At 56.8% G+C, this 22458-nt stretch overlaps 2 protein-coding genes and 1 long non-coding RNA gene across 4 annotated transcripts; 1 reads left to right on the top strand and 2 right to left on the bottom strand.

The window, feature by feature from the left end:
- Positions 1-454: 454 nt before the first annotated feature.
- Positions 455-6258, bottom strand: SERPINA10 (serpin family A member 10). Its single transcript, XM_037501859.1, has 4 exons — positions 5463-6258; positions 4104-4377; positions 2141-2291; positions 455-668 (listed from the first exon to the last, which is right to left on the bottom strand). The coding sequence occupies exons 1-4, from the start codon at positions 6256-6258 to the stop codon at positions 477-479; spliced, it is 1413 nt and encodes a 470-aa protein (XP_037357756.1). The 3' UTR covers positions 455-476.
- Positions 6259-11043: 4785 nt separating this feature from the next.
- SERPINA6 (serpin family A member 6) lies at positions 11044-20117 on the bottom strand. The gene is made up of 5 exons (XM_054692702.1): positions 20091-20117; positions 15792-16472; positions 14101-14371; positions 12411-12558; positions 11044-11229 (listed from the first exon to the last, which is right to left on the bottom strand). The coding sequence occupies exons 2-5, from the start codon at positions 16399-16401 to the stop codon at positions 11044-11046; spliced, it is 1215 nt and encodes a 404-aa protein (XP_054548677.1). The 5' UTR covers positions 16402-16472; positions 20091-20117.
- On the top strand, positions 13926-17577 carry LOC129145361 (uncharacterized). 2 transcript variants are annotated; one of them, XR_008550879.1, is made up of 3 exons: positions 13926-13997; positions 14187-14425; positions 15768-17577. It is a non-coding gene; the product is annotated as an uncharacterized LOC129145361 (long non-coding RNA). The 2 variants fall into 2 exon arrangements; XR_008550878.1 differs by lacking the exon at positions 15768-17577 and adding an exon at positions 14687-14881.
- Positions 20118-22458: the final 2341 nt, after the last annotated feature.

The following is a 22458-nucleotide window of genomic DNA, read 5'->3' as shown; positions in this document are numbered from 1 at the left end:
AACTGAAGCTGCGCTCAGTGGGTGATCTGTCAGGCCGCGCAGCGGACGGGCAGCGCCAGGGCGGGGACGGCGAGCAGGGCTGACTATGGCTATTTTTTTCTAATTTAAGCCAGCAAGAAATGAGCCTTGATAAGAAGGTAAAGTGCTCATTTTCACCAGAGGGAAGGGAAGAGAGTGAAGCGCAGGCCTCATGGGGAACGCACGGGTCTTCCTCCCAGGGGTTTTATTTCAAAAAGTGTCCTGATCGCCAGTTTTTTAAGTCCAGATGTGTGAGTAACAGATCTGCCACGCTGGTCTTCAGCCAAATAACACACACTCCTCGAAACAGGTTTAACACACCAAACGGATGATGCAAGCATCTCCCTAAAAAAGTTTGCATTTAATGCTTGCGTTGCTAGCTGAGGGCACGGGGGACGCCTTCTTCCACCTCTGCCTGGGCTGGCGCCCCGGCTCAGCACCAAGGGTCACACCGGGAGTCACAGCAGAGCGGGGTTCACCACTCTGCCCAGAAACAGAAGCATTCTGGACGTTTCATCATAGATCATGAAATGGAAGGGCCGGTCCACCTTGATGACGGGAGGCATGGAGTAAGCAATCATTTCTGACAGGGTCCCCACAGCTGCCTCCGTCCCTCTTTCATCCACCTCAATCACAGCTCGTTGTAGAATCTGGAAAAGAAGACAGCGTGGATAGCCACGGTCTCTGTGAAGCGCCTGCTCCCTGGGCCGAGGCGCAGGGCTCGCCTGCTGAGAGGAGTGGTCTGAGGTTGCTCTGGGCACCGCCCAGCGCGTCAAGCACATTCTGGACTCAGACCCAGGACTGCGCCTGGCCCGTCGGTGCCACGTGGTGGAGCCGCAGACACTCCCGCGCGTGCGTGTGGCCCCGGTTCTCGAGCTGAGCTGGTTCTCCTCGAAGAAGCTTTTCAAGCTGCCCTGGAGCCCTGAGGCTGACCATCCTGCTGCCAGGAGGGGCCAGGGGTGCGGTTGTCCCCTGCAGCTTCTGGCACCTGGTCCTGCTCTGAGGGAGTCCCTGGGGCCGTCCCCACTCCGGCCGCCTGTGCTCAGGCTACCTGTTGTGTCTAGGAGGCTCTTTGTCAAGAACCTCATGTGACATGCCAACCCCCTCCCCCCCAGTAGGCCTGGTTGTTGTGAGAGGAGCTGTGGACACGGCCAGCAGCACCTGGGACTCAGGTTGCCTGGAGTGAAGGGAGGAGCAGCACACGGAGGGTCACAGCTTGTGGGAAGGCAGCGCGTTGCCTCGACGTTTCACGTGTTTTCAGCCAAACTTCTCTCAGGTCTGAGAGACAGCGGGGCTGTTAAGTGTCTTGTCTGGGATGACAAGGTCTGAGAGCAGGCCCAGATCGCCCCGCCGGGCCCCTCCTCGGTGGATGCCACTTTCTTAGAATTGAAAAATGCAACCATAATAAAAAAATTAAAGAAAAATGCAACCAGACAGGACAATATTGGCCAGACGCGCAGCTAAGCAAGACTGGCGTGAGTGTCAGCGGCCGTTTTCGTGGGTGTAAGGGGGCCGCTCCTGGCCTTTGTGACTGGGTGGGACGGCAAAGGCTCCTCCAGGAACCGAGAATACCTCCACTGAGAACATGGAGCGGCCGAGGGGACGCCTGCTAGGAGGCGACTCAGGTGGCTCTGAGAGGCAGCACGAAGGCCAGAGGGTAGGGTTTGGGTAGGAGGGACGGACCTGGGTGTGTCCTTAAGGGCAACAATTCAACCATTTGTGGATGAGGCTGCTTTCTAGGAGGTAGTGAGTTCCCGGTCACTGGAAGCATTAAAAAAATTTAAAAAAAAAGTCTAGAGGGCTGTTCTGCAGGGAAGTTGGGCCCGATGACCTGTGGGGGTTTCTTTCATCTCAAAAGTGGTGGAGTTTTAAATGAAGCTGTGACCCAAACCTGCTTCAGTGGAAAATGGTTCCTTGAGCCGTGGAGGAGGGAGGGACTCTACGGGAAAGAAATTAAGTTGTCGAACAAATGTTTTAGTAACGTAACTCAAAATCTTTAAAACACCCCACACGGGGGCTGTTTGAAGTCTTTGGGAATTTCAGCTCAGTTTCCACTTGACCCCGGCAGGCCCCGCGTGTCCGACGGCCCCTCGCCCGCACGCCCGCACGCCGCCTCTCTTACCGTGGATACTTTGAGGTCCCCGGCAGTAGGCGAGAGCTCGCTCAGCTCAGCCCAGGGCGAGAAGATTTTTCTGATCCCCATCTGCTTAAGCAGTTCGTGCATCTCATACTTCTGATCTAACTTGAACTTTGGCAAGAAGACTTCTATTCTCCTGCGGTGCAAGCACACATCATGGGGAAACGCAGACAAAAGCAGAGACTCGACACCGAAAAGCCCATTTCCTATTTTCCTTTGTTCCCCCCAAGGGATCGCCCTTGTTGATGGCACATTTTTCTGGGTAGCAGCAAATGTCAAACTTCGTGTCTATTCCCCTCTGGTTTAAAAACAACCCAGCTCACCACCTGCAAGTGGTGGCTCCCAGCAATCCTGCAGGGCCCCGGCTCATGGCAGCTTCCGTCCCCCAGACTCTTCCAGGGTGCCTGGAGACGAGTTACCTCCTACCCGTCTGTAGGCAGAGATGTTACCTGCTTTATATATTGGAATTCTCTAGAAAGACGTGTTTGTGAAGGTGAGTTGCTGGATTCAACAATAAGGTAGATGAAAACTACTAATTGGTGCTAAATTAGTCTTGAGGAAGTCCCAATTTCTTAACGTGTGAAGTGCAACCAGAAATACCGGTACCAGCTTCACGGGATTGTTCCGTACGTGTTCATTAAGTGTCCAGAACAGCATCTGGGGTGCACTGGGGACTTAATACAGGTGACTCCCTTTGTGGCTCCCTCTACCCCCCGCATTCTCATCCACCCCTTCTCCCTCCCCCGTGACGCCCCTTTCTGTGGGCCAGGCTGTCAGACTGGAGTAGAGCTGAGGACATGGCACGTCTCGAAGATCGATGAACAAACCTACTCAGACGCTTTCTGAGGGGTGGCTGTGTTTGAGGCCCTTGGCTAACACAAGGACTCAAAGAGAAAGACCAGTGAAGAGAAAGCAACACTGGAGGCCTTGGCGGACTCATCCGCGCCAGCTCTGGAGGGTCAGGATGTGGAAGGCGAGGCCCTGGGTTCTTACGCTGCTGCGACCCCAGTCGGTGGATTAATTAGACAAACAACTGCGCGCCTGCTCTGTGCCTCCTCTCTGCGCCACCCCCGCCCCGGCGTCATCTCGTCCAGGGTCCTGGGTCTTTAATTCCACTTACAGGCGGGGGGCTCCCCAGTTCGCACCTCCAGCCTGGCCCTTGCCCTGGACGCCAGATCTGCCTGCCTTCTGGACGTCTCCCCGCATGTCTGAGGGAGAGTTCTGGTGCGCCCCTTCGGGCTGGCCGCCTAAAGGTGCCCGACTTCTTCCTCCCATGTCAGTAAAAGGCACGTGCTTCCCGCAGGTTGCCAAGGCCAAAAACTTGGCAGCCATCGCTGCCACTCCTCTTTGCCTCGCTCCCACGTGGTCCGCGAGCAAGCCTGTCCCCTCGAGCTTCCTGCAGACCAAGCCCCGTCGTCATCCTTCTGCCACCCCTGCTGCCCATCTGGATCCTTACAGTGACCTCTTGACCAGCTCCTGCTTCCTCCCTCACCACCCTCAGGTCTACTCTCAGCTTGTCACCCTTTCAAGCACAGATCGGACCATATTCTCTCCTTGCAGACTCCTCCACTGGCCACGCTTCTCTCGGGCTCACACTTCTCCCCAGCGCTCACTCTTTTGCTTGTACCACTTCACCCCTGAGACACCCCCCAGGTCACCATGTTCCCTGTCTGCTTACTGTGGCCCTCTGCTCGAGGCCTTCCCTGGCATCCTGCCTTGCCGGCACGCCCTCGCCCTTCCCCACACACGTGCCAGAACGTGAGCACGTGAGGGCTGGCCTTGTGCCTGGGCCCCTGGGCCCGGCGTGGGGGAGCTGCGGGGAGCGGGGAGCGCTGCCGAGTGTGAATGAGGTGGATGGGGATGGAGGGAGAGCAGGACCGGGGCGCCTGGCCTCACCCAGCTCTCCAGGGAAGGGCGCTGCGAGCACGCAGGGCAGGGGAGGACATACCTGGTGTCCATGTTGCTGAGCCACGTGTCCAGCAGGTCTGAGCTCAGGTAATCTTCCAGGGCCAGGTGGTCGCCCGTCCTCTCTGTGAGGACCACCAGCATGGTGGCGTGGCCTCGGTAGGGCAGCTTGAGCACGTGGCAACGGAAATTGTCATCGAAAGTGGAGGCAAACTTGCCTGCCCTGTACATCATGGGCACCTTAACACCCTCGTACTTGTCCAGGTAGAAAGTGTCCTCTTCAGTGAAGGTGGGGTCAAAAGGGGTCAGCCACTTCCCTGAAGAGGTAAGGAAAGAAGTCCCTGCAGAGGCCGCCCTCCGCAAAGGCGCGGTGCTGATGGAGGCCACAGGCATTCCCTCTGCAGGGGCTTTTGACCACCGCCGAGGCCGGCACCCCCGAAATCCACCTGTCCTGGTCCTTGTGCCCAGCCGGTGGAGCAGCGGCCTGCCGTAGGCCCCGTGGGAACCGCACATCCGAGCACGGCCCGTCTCCTGACAGTGCTCACCGCTCAGACGCCTGCAGCAGCCCCTGCACCCGGCTCTGCTCTGAGCGCCCACAGCCCTCCAACCGGCCCTGGTGTTGGTCCAGCCTGGGGGCCGGGCCTTCCTGCCCCATCTGCCTGGGGCCCTGTGCCTGCCACTTTGCCGGGCACACGCCCAGGTGCCAGCAGAGCCAAGGGGAAACATGGTGACCTTCCCCCGCCCGCTGCTGAGGGTTGAACAGAGGCCGGGGCCCTTCGCTGACAGTCAGCCACACAGCCCGGCGGAGGCCCCCAGGCAGGCCGCCTTCCTGAGTGTGCGGCCGGGCTGCCAGGACGCTCTTCCTCCTCCCAGACCGTGGGCCCAGTGCCCAGTGTCCGCCGCCTGCCACAGGGCGGCCACACCAAGCTCATCTTTCCAGATGGAAAGAACGTGGGCGAGTTCGGGAGCCCCCGTGTGAGCTCGGCCTCTGCGTCTATTACGTGGCCTTGGTCAAGCCCTGGGCTGAGCTCACGCTCGCGTGTAGGACGTGAGAGTCGCGCCACCTCCCCACCACCACCCCCATTTTCTACATTAAGAATCCGAGGACAAGAGACTGGTCACTTGGCCCCAGGTCACAAAAGTAGAGAGTGAAGTAGTAAGGATGAACCCCCAAATCTCTCAGAACTGCTGAGTCAGGACCTCAGGGGAGAACTGTGCTGGGGCCTCTGGCGGGGCAGCGGGGGAGATGCCCCGCCGCGGCCCGGGCCCACCGCCTTTTTCAGCCTGGGCCCGGGAGCACGTAGGAAACCGCTTGGCGTGAGTCACGTGCCTGCCAAACCCAGGGATGGGGAGACGAGGTCGACCCACGCCTTTGGGAGGGCGGAGCGTCGTGTCCAAATACCTTGGAACAAGATGTAATCCACGAGCATTAATCTGGTGTCAGGGTTAATCTCATCAAAGAGCTTGGGGATCTTCCCCTGCGTCTCTTTGTTAATGTAGCGATTCATGAGCCCTTTGGCCAGGGAGGCATTGCGAAAATTCATGGGCACACACTGTGTATCGAAATACCTCTTGGAGACATTGAGGAAGGTCTCTTTGACATCAAAATCCTTGTGGATGAAGGCAAAGCTCCCCTGGGCGAGGCCCAGCTCCCGGTTGTGGGAGAGGGTGTCTCTGAGCCTCTTGAAGAGGGCAGGCAGGCTCCCCCCGTGCTGGTGGAGGGCCTCCAGGCCCAGCCCGCTCTCCAGCTGGGTTCTGGTCTGTCCTTCGGCCCCCAGTGTCAAGGTCGCCAAGGCCAAGGCCAGGCCCAGCGGGGAGAAGACCACGTTGTTGTCATGCCTCATGGAGATCTGGCGCAGCAGGTTGAACCCCAAATCAGCGGTGCTGGCAGAGAGCTCCCTGCTGGCCGCCAGCCAGGACTCCTCTTCCTCGTCCCGGGACGCCTGTGCCCCCTGGCCGGTCTGGTTCCAGGAAGCTGGTACCCCTTGGCTCGTCTGGTTCCAGGACGCCTGCGCGCCACGGCCGGTCTGGTTCCAGGAAGCCCGCACGCCCTCACCGGTCCGGTTCTGAGCGGCGTGGGTCTGCAGCGCCTCCAGCCCTGCCTGGGCCTCTGGGGGCTGGGGGCCCACAGCCGAGCCGAGCACCCGCCACAACCCTGCCAGGAGACAGGGGAGCAGGAGGCTCAGCACCACCTTCATGGGGTCAGCGGGGAGGCCACGGGCGCACTGACCCTCAGCAGCAAGATGTCCTCGGGAGAAAAGCAGCAGAGATTGTTCTTAATGCCCGGTACGGTTCGTCCCCTGTGTACAACGTCAAGGGACAGTTCCTTTGGGGACCCCACTTCCTTCCCATGCCGGGGTCCAGATCTTATCCCTGGCTTCCTGCAGCTGAGCACTGCCTCCGGGAGCCCTCAGCAAGTGTGGGTCCTGGGGACCCTCATTCCACAGACAAAACCTCAGGCTCCCACCCCTGGCCAGATCCGCCGGCAGCTCCTGCTTGCTCCTGGCTTTTCCCAGAAGAGCAGGGAGCCAAATTGGGGGACTCAAGCCGGGGGGTCTCCACTAACTCTTACTGATCTGCTTCATTCATTACCCTTGAGCGCTGGGCCTTATGTGGCTCCAACAACCTCCGCAGGGGCCTGGGTCTGAGGATTTGCTTGGCTGGGGATTTGGGAGGTCTGGTTGGTGCGCAGTTTGCCCGATTTTGTCATCTCTCCCTCTCTCTCTCTTTCTCTCTCTCTCACACACACACACCCGTGCACACCCCCTCCCCAGCCTGCCCTGGAGTAGACACTCCACGCCTGGACCACCTCATCTAGCCCCCACCCTCTCTGCCCCGGGGCGCAGGCTAGCGGACCTGGCCTTCCAGAGGGGCTCCTCTCGCCTACCTCCCCGCCCAGCCCCCTCTCCAGCTCCCACACCTGTGGCCCCAAGCCTGCTCCTGGGCTCCTGTGCATTTTCTGTCTGAATAAACCTATGGGCTGGGCCACCCCACTGTCTCCATCCTCAGTCCCCGGTGCTCAGCACCTCTAGCCTGTGTCCCAGGGAGGGGGGCCCTGAGATGCAACCACTGCTCTGGGTGGGGCAGGATGGCCCTGCAATGGGTGCTTGTGGCGGGGAGAGCTGCAGTGCCCATCAGCAGACACCTCATTTTGACCACCTGAAGCAACGTGTGGCCACGTGAAGTTCCCAGGGTTCCTCCCACCGATGCAGGGGCTGTGGCCTGGTCTGTGCCTGGAACAAAGCAACACGGCCCAGGACTCAGGACATTGGCCCTGGCTTGTGCCAAATGGGGTATGTGGAATTCGAGGCTTCCCTCGTGGCACAGTCTGAGGGGTGCTACCTTGCTCAGTGAACTCTGTCTCCTAAATGTCACTTTTTAGGGAATCTTGTCCCATTTTATGTGACAAGCCTGTTTGATAGGTTTCCCCAACACCGAGCGTGCTGGTAAGTAACACCTGTACCAGGCTGGTGCCAGGTCTGGGCCTCCATCACAAACAGTATTTAGCATGACTTAGTAAATGAAATCACCCCCTGGCAGGACATGCCCGAATAGTCTGGCGACAGGAGCCGGTCCTGGCACACAAGTCCGCGTCAGCCCTTCCGACGGCCAAGTTACCCTGAAGCTGTGCCCCAGTCTGAAGGGGCAGCCCGGCACTACCCAGGTGCCCCTGGCTGACTGGACAGTCCAAGGTATGTTAGTCTTTGTTTCTTCTAGTGAAAGAGACAGAATCGTAGTGGGGACACCCCTGAAGCACTAGGGTGCCACCAAGTGCACGCAGGAGGCGTTGGCCTGGAGAGAACCTGAAATCAACTGCTCACCTACCACTACTCAGCCAGGAAAGTGCCAGAGAACCACTCCCCGCCACCCCGCCCCAGCCCTGGAAGAGGGAGGCCGCTGCCTGGGCAGGGGTCCCCAGGGGAAAGCCAGCTTGTCCAGCACGGCTGGCACAGGGCATGTTGTGGGCTCAGTCTCAAGCCTGCTGAGCCTCTTCCAGAGGAAGGCCCCCCAGGGTTTGCCCCCTCCCTGCCCTATCCAGTCTGGGTGTGAGGGCTAGGGGCCTCCCAGATGCCCGCCCCCCACCTTGGAAGGGCCAGAGGGCATCAGTACCCCGCCCCCTCCCTCCAGTGAGACACCTGGAAGGTCTCCTTGGAAGCGCTGCTCTTACCAGCCTGTGGCCCTGGTGCCGGGAGGGTCCCGCATTCAGAGCAAAGACAGCTCAGGGTTGCAGCTGAAAACCTGCAGCAAATATTTGCTGTTCCAAAGTATGACGGCCCCGCTGGGACTGTTACTCATTAACGTCCTGCTCAGAGGTGTGGAGCTTCCAGAAAAGCCAAGATGGAGGGGCAAAGGCTTCCCGCACCCCCGAGCAGCCCAGAGATGGAAATTCCACCTTGAGAGCCACTGCTTCTCAGCCCCTGTGGTGTCCTGGCAAGACCAGATCGGGGGCGCGGCTTGCTCCAGGCGTGAGCTGCTCCCGCGAAGGAAGGAAGGGTGGGGTCCTGGGCTGGGCGGCCCACCCTCGGCCTCCCCAGGGACATCTTCGGCCAAGGGTGGTGACAGCCCACATCTCACCTGTCAGCCTCCACCTGCTCACGCCAGGTGCCTCCCCAGGAAGGTGTCACGTGAGCTCGAGGCCAGTTCTTGTGCGGTGATGTCACCAGGCCCCTCTCTGGCTCACCACCCCTGCCCACTTCCAGTCAGGTCTCCAGTGGTTTGGGGGACCCCGCTAGCTATCACAGCACTCCACAGCTGCTGTGCTGTCCCAGGGGCGAGGCTACTGGTGTCCCCCAGAGCTGCTGGGCCCACGTTCCATGTGTGGCTGGGGCTCTGGAGTCCCGCTGCGGGGACAGGGCACCTTTTCCCTCTCTGTGCCCTTGTCACGTGGCCTCAACCTCCTCCTTCACCAGGCGCTGAGGAGCCCAGCTCCAGCCCCAAGTGCCCACGTCTGTCTCTCTCCTGTGCCAGGAAGGCAGGCACCCCATGGCGCCCACACTCCTCAGGCTCCCTCTGCTCACGCCTTTCCCCAGCTCAGCAGGACAGTGGGCTCCAGGTGGGTCTGCCCTGCCCCTGGTGCCTACCACCCTAGCCAAGCACCCTGCTGAGCACCCAGCTGGGAGGAAGGCTGAGGGCTCGCCCAGGACTAACTCTCCAGAAATAGAGTCCAATGGCATCACTGAGAACAGAGACTTGGGAGTCAAGCAGGAGTCAAGCACAGGATCTGACCAGCTGTGCAAACTTGGGCAAATCCCTTGACCTCCCCGTGTCTCTAAGACAGTAAAATTAAAATGGAGACAATAAACAGGGGTGACCTCACAGTCAGGGGGTCCTCAGAGGGAAGGCACATCTGTGACAAGCTCTCCACCCAGAGCCTGGCCGGGGAGTTACTTACGGCTCCCCCTGAGGCAGAGGGATGGCCAGATGGACTGTCCGGTGCCCAGTGTGGGCAGCGCCGATGGCAGCGCGTGGTTGCTTAGTTACGGAAGGATTTGGAGGGAGTTCCCTGGCAGAAAGGCAGGCTCAGGAGCTTCCAGGCAACCTCCCGAGGGCAACCGAAGTTCCCCAACAGCCACGTGACTTCTAGTCCAGGGACACAGGGACACAGGCCTGGACCCTGGGTGAGGGGAAGCAGGACCTTTGGGTCAGTCCGTGAGCAGCGAATCACGGGCACTATTGTACAGAGGGCACTGGGGCCATCCTGCTGCACGCACGGTGCCCGCACACACCCATGCCCGCACGCACACCCTGCCCTTGACCACAAGCTGCCTGCGGATGTCCTTCCCCTGGTCTTCTGTGTTCCTCGTCAATATTTATTTAAATTGTTACTTGAAAAATGTTTAAATAATTTCAAACAATTTAATGTTATTTAAAATAATTTCAAATAAAACATATTTTAAATAAGTTCAAATAATGTCAGCATTAATAGGCAGAAGCCCCCGTCAGTCAGGTCGCCTGCTAGAGGACGGTGCGACCACAACCTCACGCAGAAACTACACAACCCACAACGCTTTGCTGTCTCCCGTGGTGTCCTCTTCCTGTGGAGCTGAGGGTGTCCTCTGAGGTCATACAGGGCGGGGGCCCAAGGAGGAAAGTCAGATGTGCAGCTGGCTATGGCCATTAACTCACTCTACTGCCCACTTTTTGGTTTCTGGAAATCCCCCAGCCGTGGCTTTGCTAGCTGACTGGCCTTCTGAGGTCAACAAAAGTAAGACTGCAGGAATGGCCCCCAAGAAGCCTACAACCCTTCGCCCAGATGCTCTAATTTTATTTTTATTTATGTATTTATTTTAGATGATGATGAACAATTGATTCTTTTTTTTAAAGATTTATTTATTTATTTACACAAGCACTGGGTACAGTCAGAAGCGCGGGAGGGTGAGAGAATTCACCAGAGCCAGAGCGGGGAACAGAGCAGGCAGAGGGACCGAAGGACACTGCTGAGGGGAGCAGCGGGTGGCAGGAGAGGTCTGCAAGCCATGCGGGACCCTCACCTGTGGCCGGGGATCGAACCGGCACTGCAGAGGCTGCGGGCAGCTTCTCAACCCAGCGCTCAACCGCTGCGCCCCCCCGGAGCCCCCATCCCCAGCACTTTAAAGATGCCTTTCTGTTGTGTTTTGGCATGCACGATTTCTCGTTGTTTTAGTTTTCACTTAGAAATAATTTCAAACTTTACAAAAAATTATAAAAACAACAGTGCTGCTTCCACACACCTTCCCCCAGGCTCCACATGGCAGGTGACCCAGCAGAACAGCAGAACGAGCGGAACCAGGAATCCCAGGGATACCGGATAACAGCCGCGTCATCAGGCCTCCCGCGCGCGCCCCTCCCCTCGGGCACGCCGTGCTCAGGTGTGACCAGGTGTGCCCAGGGGCGCGCGCCGCAGGAGAGCCCGGAGCAGCCTGGGGGACCCTCCCGCGCCCAGGGCGGTCGGCGGGGCCCTGGTGCCCAAAGTCAGGGGCGCAGTGGGCTCTGGGCGGGCACCCTCAGCTGGGGTTCACCACCTTGCCCAGGAACAGGCTGCTCCAGGTGAAGTTGTCGAAGACCATGACGACGAAGGGCCGGTCGAAGCGGAGGGTGCGAGGCTCGGCGCCCTCGTCCTGGCGCACCCGAGGGGCGCCCGCGGCCTTCACGCCCTTCTCCTCCAGCTGCAGCCCCGCCTCATGGACCACCTGTGGGGGCGGCAGGTGAGCGCCTGCGGGGCCAAGCACCTGGGCCCGCGGGTGGCAGAGCCGAGGCTCCGAGCAGGCCGCTTGCTGGCCCTGAGGCAAGTGGCCTGGAGCCAAGGTCTGCCCCCTCCGGACGCGGCTCCTTCCAGATTTCTCCTCGGAAGGGGGCGCGGGGGAGCCCCGGCTGGAGAGTGGGGCTCCTGGCCCCCGGGCCCCACGTCCACAGGCGGCGCTGCTGGCCCGCCCCGGGCCCGCCCCACTCGGGGCGCCTAATCGGTGCAATTTCCCCAGGTGCTTGCACCTGCCAGGGCGGGCGAGGGCGCCTCTGAGAGGGCGAGGCCGTGCCGTGCTCCAGCTGAGGGCTGAGCGAACCCTGGGAGCAGCGAAAGGCTCGCGCAGCTCGTGTGAAAAGCCGTTGGGGCCCCCCGCAAGAGCGGTGTCCTGGGGCGCGCGGCCAGCACCCCCGGGGCCCTGGGGAAGGAGGTTTGCGTGAAACAGACCCTCGGTCTGCGTCTGTCTGATGCCTGCTGGCTCTGTGGGTACCGTGCGTTGTTGACCCTCCTGGGCAGGCCCTGCCAGGCCGGGGGGTGGCTGTGTGGGTGTGGACATTCACACAGCTGGCGCTTTATTGGGCACCTACTGTGTACCAGGTACCACGTGGCCAAAGGCCATGTGTTTGGGGGTGGGGGTTGCTGCCCTCAGGCTGTCCCTTGTTCTCTCTCTTGCTTTGTCCTCCACAGGACTCTTAGACCCTGAGGGTGGGGCTGCCTGAGTGAGGGGGGCTTGGAGAGACCTGGGCCGCTTGCCCTGGGACCTCGTCCTTTGTTCCTTGTTCCTGATTATTATTTTTTTTAAGATTTATTTATTTATGCAGATAAGAGCTGGGGTACAGGCCAGAGGTGTGGGGGTGTGTGTGAGAGCATTCACCAGAGACAGAGTGGGGAGCAGAACAGGCAGACTGACTGAAATACACTGCTGAGGGTAGCTGCTGGCAAGGCAGGAGAGGTCTGCTGCGCCATGTGGGTAGCTCCCTGGCTGGCTGGGGATCAAACTCGTGCTGCAGTAGCTATGGATTGCTTCATAGTGCTGTGCTTAACCTCTTGCGCCACCAGGGAGGCCCCTTATTATTATTTTTATTGTGAATTTTGGTGAGGAAAAAAGACATGGACTCTATAGACACTTACCTTTGACACCTCCAGCCGGGCCTCTTGAGTGATGCCTGAGAAGTCTGTCTGGTTGTTGAGCAGGTCAGCAATGCCCATGTCAGCCATGATGCCCCTGAGGTCATGGGCTCCGGAGAGGGACACCTTTGGGACATACAGGTCTACCCAACTGCTCGGGAGAAGAGGTGGGGGTTAGACCTTCTGGGTCTGGGCCTGGCAGACTCCCGTGTCCCCTGCTCTCTAGCCCCGCCTGCTGCTGGGGTCAGGAGAAGGGACAGGGCAAGATGGCTCTACCTCTCCCTGTCACACCCAGCTGGACTATTGGACGTTGGAAAAACTGCCCTGAAGAAGCCCAGGAGCTCCCCAGGCAGCCCCTGGTAGGTGTGGAGGGAGCAGCCCCCGCTGTGCCACTAAAGCAGCATGTGAGATGTTAGCTTGGTCCCAGCTCTTTCTGTGAGGGTGTCCCGTCTACACAGCAGGGCAGCCTGGGGCAACACCGGCACGGGGACGAGCAAGCAAAAGGGCCCTACGTTGTGTAAACATAGGCTCCCTGGCACCCATACCACACCCTGCACCCGCACACTCAGGGTAGGCATGGATGGTCCAGGGAGTCTAGGAATGCCCTCTGAGTGCCTCATGTAGCCTGGGGACCTCTCTGAATCATAGGACCGTAGGAGCGAGGTCCACCTGCCTGCCCCTTCCTGGCTGTGCCTGCAGCTGGCTAATCCCCCCCACACAGCAGCACGGCGTAGGTCTCTGAGGGTACAATTCAAAATACAAAGAACTCGACCCATAAACTGTAAAACCTGCATAGATAATAAGGCAAAGGAGCTTTTTTGTGGATTTTCTGCCCACAAAATTCTTGGATTACCAAGCTCAGCCAAGGAGAATTGGTCTGGTTCTCTTGCTGCTGGTGCCCTGGTTCTGCTGGTGCCCTGGGCACAGCCTGTCTGACTTGTGCCAGGCCTCCCTCCAGCTGTGCTCTTGGGGCTGCTTCCTGCAGGTTGAAGTTGCAGGCTTAACATATAGTTCAAAGCCAAATCAGTCTGCTCGGCAGCCCCCTCCGGTGCAGCAGACCTCTCCTGTCTCGCCCGCTGCGCCCCTCAGCAGTGTATTTCACTACATCTGCCTGCTGTGCTCCCCACTCTGTCTCTGGTGATCCTCTCCCCCACAAACTCCCTGCCTCTGAGGACCCCCTGTCAACCATCCTGCACCTCTGGCCTACACTCCAGTTCTTGTACACAAAATTAATTAATTAAAAGTGTCATCATAAGCTGGTCTGTGTGCAGTTCCGAGTCAGCCCCAGCGAGGTGCACGATCGGGCCCCCTATGGGCCCCCCCAGTCCTGGGAAGATGGTTTGACCCGAGATCTTTCCTTTCGCTGATAGCAATATCTCACCCTCATTCTGTCCATACAACTCTCCATTTTGTGGGAGCCCTGAGCGCCTAGATAGGTTGCTGTCCAGTTCATGAATCATTTAATAGTCAATTACATCTCTACATTTGTGAATTTTGTTTTTCAACAGGGGTTATCAACCTCCCAGGGAGGTGGGACCTTGCTTTAGGGAGCGCTCCCCTAAAATCTCAGTGTCTGTAGACAACAGATAAGTAAGTGTGGCCTCCAGGGCAGAGATCCTCACGCCCTCGCGGCCCCAGCAGACAGGGTGCCAGGAGCCTTGGCGGGTGGGGGGCGGAGGAGGGCGAGGCTCACCTGCTGTTCAGGGACGTGGACCACCTCTGAATGGTGTCACGGCTCAGCGCGGTGATGACCGTGTCTATCTCTCCCTCATCCGGAAGGATGAGGAAGGCGGTCCCGTTGCCCGTGTAGTCCAGCTGCACCAGCTGGCAGGGCAGCTCCGGGTCGTCCAGGTACTTGATGGCGCTCGACTGGAACATCATGGGCACCGTCACTACGCGATCCGCGTTCACGTGGAAGTCCCCTTCCCTGGTGCTCTCCGGGTCAAAGGGCTGTGCCCACGTGCCTGGGGAGAAGAGGGGAGGCAGCTTTCAAGGAGAGGCCTCTGCAGGGGCACCAGGTATGTGCCGGAGAATGGACAGGGAAAGACCCAGGGACAGCAGGGGGAGGCTCGAAAGATGCTAGATCCACCCAGCGGAGGCCGCGGGTGGGAGGCTCGGTGTAGAGCTGCCTTGCATGAGGAGCCTCTGCTGGGGATTATGATCTGGAGTTTCCTTGATGTTGCCGAGGGGGAGGTGTCAGATACTGCACCCGCTTCCCCTCCCCTCCCATTTCACCTGCCCTTCTCTGAATGTGACTGATTAACTGAAATTGAACCAAGTGGATCGCACGTCTAACAAGATGATTGCTAAAATGAGGCGTGGGGAAACCGCAGAGGATGCATATAAGGAGCAAGGATTTACTACAAGGAATCGGGGGAGGCTTCACAGAGGAGGTGACTTTTGAGCCAAGATTTGAAGGGTGAGAAGAAGTTTTAGGCAGTAGATAAGTTGAGGGGGGCCCAGGGGACAAAAGGGGCTTGGATGCTGTAGCAGGCAGAGTGGTCCCCCAAAGACGTCTGTGTCTTCATTCCTGGAACCTGCTAATATGTTACATGGGAAGAGGGAATTAACTGTCTGAGAGATGAGGAGATTATTCTAGGTTACCTGGGAGGCCCAATCTAATCACAAGGTTCTTAAATTTGGAAGGGGAAGGCAGGAGAGGTGATGAGAGCAGCAGAGGTTGGGGTGATGTGATGGGCAAGGCTGGGGCAACCCTGGGTTTAGAACCACTGCTGCAGTAAGGAGTTTAGATTTTATTTTCAAGGTAATGTCTCTCCCAGTTGTCTGTTGATTGGGGCCTAGGGATTTTGTTAAACATGCCAATGCTAGAACTTTCCTAAGGTGATTTTGCTTTAGTAGGTCTGGTATGAACTCTGGAATTTGCAATATTAGCAAAGCTTCCTGGTAATTATTTTTAGGAACTCCAGAAAGCTCATACACCTGCAACTTTGGAAAATCCTGCCTCAGCCTGGGGAAGAGGGACTGACTGGAGCCCACTGAGCAGTCGGGGATGTGTGCAGGGTAGTCTGGGTCCTGCTGGCCTTCCTGAGGGTGGGGATCTGGCCGGCTCTAGGCTGTATTTACAGACCCTGGCCTAGTGCCTGACTCACAGCCAGGGTTCGGCCAGTGTTTATAGACTGTGAGGCTGCCAGACTATTCTTGCGCAGGTGTTTGGCCTAAAATCTACCTGCGTGAACTTGGGACAGTCACTCAATTCTTCTAGATCTCATTTTGACCTTCTACAAGCCAGTATAATTCCAATGTCCAAATAGGATTATTATGAGCGGAGTGCTTAGTAAAATTAAAGTCTTTGCCCAAGCGTGTCCCTTGGGTTTTGATGGCTATTACTATTCCTGGCAGGGCCCTTGGAAGAATCGGGAGTACCTGTGAAGAAGATGTAGTTGACCAGGATGAGGCTGGCTGGGCCATCCAGTTCCATGAACAAGTCTGAGATTTTCCCCTGGGTCTTATTCTTGATATGCTCTTTGATTTGTCTGTCAGTTCTGGCCCAGTCCTGGAAATCTGTCTTTAAGGCCTCCAGCTCATAGTAGCGCCTGGTATCTGCCAAGAACAACTCCGGAAGCTCCAGGCTGTGGTCCAGGAACAAGGCGCTGCCCATGGTCATTTCCAAGCTAGTGTCTGACTCCCCAAGGAGGCGGTGGAGGTGTCGGAAGCTCTGATGGATTTCAGCCTCAGATATCTCACTGAGGTTGAAACCCAGACCCTGGAGGATCTGGGCCCGCGTGTCGCCCCTGGCGCCCAGAGACAGCATAGCCAAAACCATCGAGATGCTGACAGGCGAGATGAAGACATTCTTGCCAGGAGTGGAGGCCACGAGATACTTATACAGGCTGAAGGCAAAGTCCACATTGTTAGGAGCCAGGTTCCGGTGAGGGCCCCTGGGGCTCACGTCAGCACTGGCATCCTTGGCGTGGACAGTCCAGAGGCCCGTGGTCGACAGCCAGAGGAGACAGGTATACGGAAGGAGCAGCATTTTCCAGTGTTGCCAGGCCCTGCCGAATCGGGAGTGCTTGTTAGCTGACGTGGCCGTGTGAATGGCGGGGGCTGAAAAAGATGTTCCATACAGAGCGTGGGTGTGGCTCATGGGCAGTTGTGTGGCAAAGAGTGTGACAGTTCAGTACAGAATCACTATTTGATCTCAGAATTCCACTTCTGAGTGTATGCACAAACGAATTCGTGAGGGGCTCAAGCAGATGGACCTTGATGTTCCTACCTATATGATTCACAATGGCCAAAAGAAATGGAAACAGTCCAAATGTCCACCAGAGGGTGGACAGGAGAAATGAGGTTGTGAAAGGAGAACATGCCTTTGTTTCTCCTTTACTCGCACCTCGCTGCCACGCTTTGACACTAGACGTGTGGATTTTCTACACAGCCAACAATTTTCTGGCACCTGCTGGGCGTCCTACGCTGAACTCAGTTCCGACATCTTCGTCCGGAGAGGGCATTATGCCCCATGAGCCAAGCGCTCTGTCCCACTGCTCTCTCCACTTCACCCACCAATTGCAAGTCCCCCGGTGTCACCCATATTTCCCATGGGCTAGAAATCAAGGTCCCCGCAACCCTCTCCCTGGGTTTGGAATTTGCTAGAATGGTTCGCAGAACTCAGGGAACACTGAGCTTACCAGCTTACTCGAAAGGAGATGACTAACGATTTGAACGAGCAGTCACATGCAGAGACTCACAGGGTGAGGACCAGAGGGGTCCCCAGGGCAGGAGCTTCTGTCCTGTGTGGTTGATGTGCACCCCTTCTTGCCGGGGGATGTGTGGACTAACACGGCAGCTCCTTGAACCCCTGTGCTTTGGGGACTTTTATACCTTCATCCCATTTCACCTGAGCATGATTGATGATTAACTCAGTCTCCAGGCCTCTCCCCTACCCCGGGCACAGGGAATGGGGCCCAGAGGGGCAGCTTCTGTTCTTTCTGGTGACCTGCCCCTGCCTGAAGTGATCCAGGAGATACCCAGGGGCTCTTCCTGAGAACAAGAGACATTATTATCACCCGTAAATCTCAAGGGACTTAGGGATTCTGTCAGGAACTGGGGTCAAAGACCAAACATTGGCACAAAAGATGCTGCCAGGGCATTGCCACTTAGGGAATCGCAAGGATTTCAGGCTCTCTGTGTCGGAAACCAGGGCAGAGACCAATACGCCCCTTCCATGGCGCCCCAGGGTGCCAGGCGCCCGGTGGGACACTGCCGAGCCCGAGGGGAGGGAATTCTGGCGCGGGCTGTCACAGGGCTGCAGCCTGGGCACACCCTCTCCGGGAAGACAGAAGAAGACAGAGCGTGAGTGGTTCCGTGCGTGGGGGACCTCGCGGGTCAGACTCCCGTCCCGCTAAGTGCGATGGAGCAGACGGGGCCTCCGTGCCTCCTGGGCAGCGTTGCAGCCAAGAAAGGTGGAAAAGCTGTGGGCGTGGTGACAGCTCCGCGGCGAGGGGGTGGGGTGGGCTCGGCGCCACGCCCCGCACACACTCGAGGGGTTCGCTTGGGTCTGAAGCCACAATAAAAAATGAACGCGAAAATTAAATATAACTTACTAAGAATGTTTCGTGGCAGCAATTAGAAACCCACCTCCAGGCAGGCTCAAATCAGCATGTGGACCTTCTGCTCGCAAGGAGGGGTCCCCAGCTTTCCGGTGAAGAAGGGGGCCTTACAGGACAGGTGAGCTCCCCGCAACTCCCCACCTAGGGAACCAGCCACCGTGTGTGTGTCGGGGGACCCATAGTGAAAGCAGTACCCCCAAGACTGCATCCCACTTTGTGGCACTGCCTGTCTCTTTCCCAGGGTGGGGGTGTGCTGCACACCCAGAACCTCATGAGAGACAGGTGCCAGCAGCCCTCATCCGGGGGCCTCTTGCAGCCCTCCCTCTGTCCCTGGAGCCGGGAAACAGCTCTGCAGTGGCTTGGCCCACCCCCTTCTCTGCTGTGGTAGCAGCCCCGCTGCCCTGCGGCCCTCCCCGGCCGTCCAGCTCTACAGACGCGTCGCTCCTTCTCTTGCATCTTCCCCAGATGAACGGGGAGCCCAGCTCTGCCATTCTGAACTGCGCGACTCGGGGAGACCACTTAGACCACCCCAGCTTCCATGATGCCCACCCCCGGCTTTGCCCATTTACCTTCTCTTTGGGGGAGTTTTCTCCTCTCAGCACACAACCCAAGTTCAGGGCTCACCATTTAGCAGTCACCCCCTTCCCGGACTCCCTGCTTCCTGCTCGGCTCCCTCCAACCCCAACTCCCTTCTGAAGCCATCCCCTGAAACTCCAGCTGGTTACCCTGCTCCCACGGAAAGCTGCCCAGCCCCAGCCCCCAAGACTCACAGACAGGCTGATCCTCAGGGACGTGGCTCAGGGGGTCCTCAGGACCCCATCCCTGGAGACAACCCTGTCCTCAGCCTCAATCTGGTCCTGTGAAATCTCAGCCACCGCAGTGCTGGGTGTCTGGGGGTTCTTCCCCCCACCACATGTCATCCCCCTGTCGGGGGCAGGGCAGGTTGGGTCACTTCAGGTCTCTGATGTTTGTGGAGCCTGGATCTAGCCTGGGAGCTGTAGACACCCCTGCCTTGCTGACTCGCGGCCTCACGTCCCTTGCCACTCACGTGCCAGGGCACCTCCTCCAGGAAGGTGCTCTCTCGGCCCCTGTCATCTCTCCCCTGGTCTTCTGATCCCTCTGGGGCGAGGCCCCGGAGCTGTGGGCAGCTCACTGGAGCTCTCACTTCCCCCACTTTCCCTGCTGTGTCTGTGGGGATTTGGAAGCTCATCCCCTGCTGTGCTAACCCTCCAAAGAGGAGGTTCAAACTCTGCCCCCTGCCCCCGAACGGGTGGCTGTGCACATCAGTCACAGCTGCCTTCAAGGCTTGCCCGTGTGGCCTCTCTTAAGGGCATTCTGGGCCCACATCCTGGGCCCACTGTACAGATTTGAACACTAAGGGCCAGGGAGGCAACAGCTCAGAGCAGGGGCTGGACCCTGCACGGCCTCAGAGCCTGCGGCTCCACCTTCTGCGTCTCCATATAAAGCCAAATGGCAAATAATGCAGCTCCCTGCAAAGTCTCCAGCAGAGTAAAAGTGCCGTGTCAGTGCTGTGCCTGTGTTGCATTCCATGTGCCTCTCTTAGCTCCTCATTTCTCACAGGAGTCCCCCAACCTGCAGCCACAGCCCGGGGCAGGTGTGGTCCTGCCTTTGGACCTCACAACTCCTGGGGTAATGGAGACAGTTCCCTTCTATCTGCCATGCCAGGGCCCAGGTCACTGATGAGGGGGTATGACTGTTGAATGAATGCACAGTCAGCCCTGGACCACCGGCACCCCTCCCCAGCCTGGTCCCCGAGATGGGGCACTGCCTCGTGCAGCTCCATCCCAGCCCTCCAGCCCCGTTTGGTGCAGCATGTAATGGTGGTGAGCTGAGCAGCACTGGCGACGAAGACGGTGGGGATGACTCTTAGCTCAATGTCAACTGCTGCCAGGCAGGAGGCCAGGGGACATCTGAGCCCGGTGGGTGACCTCTTGACTCTGGGAAGCCCTCCCAAGGGTTGCCTCATATCCCTCCAGGCTGCCCTTGTGTTCAATACCCCGTTAAAAAAAAAAAAAAAAAAATCAGCGGCTGCATCATCGCTTTGCTCAGGAGGCAGCTGGAGCAGGAGGGATGGGGCGGCCTGGGCGCTACTCACGGCCTGCAGGGACAGGGACTCGCTGGACAGCGGCTGGGTCCTGCTGGATGCTTCTAGCTCGCCGACAGTTAGCCGCCAGGGCTGCCACTGGCTAAATCCTGTTGGCTGGGTTCCCTGCTGGTTAATGGTTAGAGGGGGGCCAGTGGCTTTCACCTTTTGGTGGTCCCCTCCCCCCAGTCACGAACCAATGGGAGACTTCTCCAAGAAATTTGAATAAATGTAGCAATGCTGCAAATTAACTTTCCTCTCCGTACATTCCCTGGAGTATCGTTTTTTAATATTAAAACGTGGCTGGAGTTGCATCAGTGTGTGTGGTTGCCAGGTGGCAGCTGGCATAGGAGGCACAGGTAATTAGCACGATTATACAACCCCCCTGAGGAACCAGCTGCTAAGCTGGAGTGAGTCCAACAAGGTCTGGCTTTCAAGGGGACCTCAATCTGGAGGGAGAAACAGACAAGGAATGAAACCGATTAAGTTTTCCCAAAGGATTACCTCATTTGATCTTCACAATGACCCTATAAAGAAGATAGTGTTATCACTCTTTATTAGATGAAGAAACTGAGGCATAAGACCATAAATGAGCTACTCTTGAGATTCAAATCCAAGACCATTCAACTCTAAAGTCTGTGGGCCCCACATTTTTCTTCATCGGTTCTCTGGATTATAGGCTTTTGCTTTAAAGCAAAAGAAAAGGTATTGGGTCTCATGATGGAGAGTTCAAAAGGGTGGAGAGGCCTTCAGGCATGGCTGGATCCAGATCTCTCTGGCTCTTGTATAGACTCTTTCTCGGCTCCGTCTTCCGCTTCAGTGTTTCCATGGTGGGGCCAAAAGTAGCCACTGAAGCTCCAGGTTATTTGGTTCTAGGTGGTTATTTGATATTAAGAACAAGTTTCTCTCTCTCTCTCTCTCTCTCTCTCTCTGTCTCTGTGTGTGTGTGTGTGTGTGTGTGTGAGAGAGAGAGAGTGTGTTCATGTCAGTCCCCCAAGGACTCTGGACATGATTGTCCATCCTGGACTGATCACAGTACAGAAAGGGTATGACGTTGTGAAAGCCCAGCAGGGTCCTGAACTTTCTGCTGTGTTGCCAGCACCATTACTTCCCTTTGCGAACAAGGGGAGCTGTTTCCATTAGGAGAGAGGAAAGTAGGGTCTATAACTGGGTCTCGAGTTCTGGGCACACTTCAGTTTTATTAGTGCTTATTGGTCTTAGCAGGTTTTAATCCCTAGGGGAGTTTTGGAATTTGTATTTAGGAATTTATCTACTTCATCTAGGTTTTCAAGTTAATTATCCATAATGTCCTTTTATAATTATTTTAAAAATCTGTTATATTAATATGATATGTAATTATTTCAAACTCTTTTGGGCCCTATTATTTTTAAAGATTTATTTATTTACACAAGAGCTGGGGTACAGGTCAGAAGCGCAGGAGGGTGAGAGGATTCACCAAAGCCAGAGCAGGGAGCAGAACAGGCAGACGGACCAAAGACACTGCTGAGGGGAGCAGCAGGCGAGACAGAAGAGGTCTGCCGCACCATGTGGGGTTCTCCCTGGCTGGCGGGGAATCGAACCGGCGCTGCAGAGGCTTCAGACAGCTTCACAGCGCATTGCTCAACTGCTGCACCACTGGGGAGGCCCTTGGGCCCTATTTTTATTTACATCTTTTTCTTCTTCCCCATTGAGAAACCTTGTTTTTTTTTTTTTAATATTTATTTATTTATGCATACAAGAACTGGAGTACAGGCCAGAGGTGTGGGGGTTGAGAAGATTCACTAGAGACAGAGCAGGGAACAGAACAGCAGACTGACCGAAGTACACTGCTGAGGGGAGTAGGCGGTGAGTCAGGAGAGGTCTGCCGCGCCATGTGGGTTGCTCCCTGGCTGGCCAGGGATCTAACTCATGCTGCAGAGGCTGCGGATTGCTTCGTAGTGCTGTGCTTAACCCCTTGCGCCACCAGGGAGGCCAGAGAAGTCTTGTTAAAGAGAGCTGTTTAGCTAATTAATCTTTACAAAGGGCTGTTTTTAAAAACTTTTGTTTTGTTGGTTTCTGCCTTTATCTTTATTTCTTTCCATCCTTTCAAATTCTCTAGGTTTTCTATTTGCTCTTTTTCTGTTTTCTTGAGTTAAATGTTTAGCTTTCTTATTTTTTTAATCGTTCCAGTATCCGTAGAAGTGTATTGAGAAAAGTTTTCAACATTGTACTTTACTATTCCCAGTATTTTCTAAGTATTGACATATTTAATTTCCTTCATGGTTTCATTTTTGGCCCAAGGCTAATTTCATAGTATGACATTCATTTTATTTAGAATCTTAGACTACTTTTACTTTGTTATTAACTTTCACTTTTTGTTATTAACTTTTACTTTTTACTT

This window comes from Talpa occidentalis, unplaced genomic scaffold, assembly GCF_014898055.3.
Source record: "Talpa occidentalis isolate TD23 unplaced genomic scaffold, MPIMG_talOcc4v2.1 talOcc4.11, whole genome shotgun sequence".
In the NCBI taxonomy this organism is placed as follows: Eukaryota; Metazoa; Chordata; class Mammalia; order Eulipotyphla; family Talpidae; genus Talpa; species Talpa occidentalis.
The sequence above is the reverse complement of the archived record's forward strand: the minus strand, read 5'-3'. Positions and strand labels throughout refer to the sequence as shown.

Excerpts from the sequence above, each read along its gene's own strand:
- SERPINA10 (XM_037501859.1), bottom strand. The coding sequence starts at position 6,258 with ATGAAGGTGGTGCTGAGCCTCCTGCTCCCCTGTCTCCTGGCAGGGTTG. Across the intron at positions 2,292-4,103 it reads CTCAGCAACATGGACACCAG|GAGAATAGAAGTCTTCTTGC; the intron begins GTATGTCCTCCC and ends CTTGCACCGCAG. Across the intron at positions 669-2,140 it reads GGGACCTCAAAGTATCCACG|ATTCTACAACGAGCTGTGAT; the intron begins GTAAGAGAGGCG and ends CTTCTTTTCCAG.
- SERPINA6 (XM_054692702.1), bottom strand. The coding sequence starts at position 16,401 with ATGCTGCTCCTTCCGTATACCTGTCTCCTCTGGCTGTCGACCACGGGC. Across the intron at positions 12,559-14,100 it reads TCCACGTCCCTGAACAGCAG|TTGGGTAGACCTGTATGTCC; the intron begins GTGAGCCTCGCC and ends TCTCCCGAGCAG. Across the intron at positions 11,230-12,410 it reads CCCGGCTGGAGGTGTCAAAG|GTGGTCCATGAGGCGGGGCT; the intron begins GTAAGTGTCTAT and ends CCGCCCCCACAG.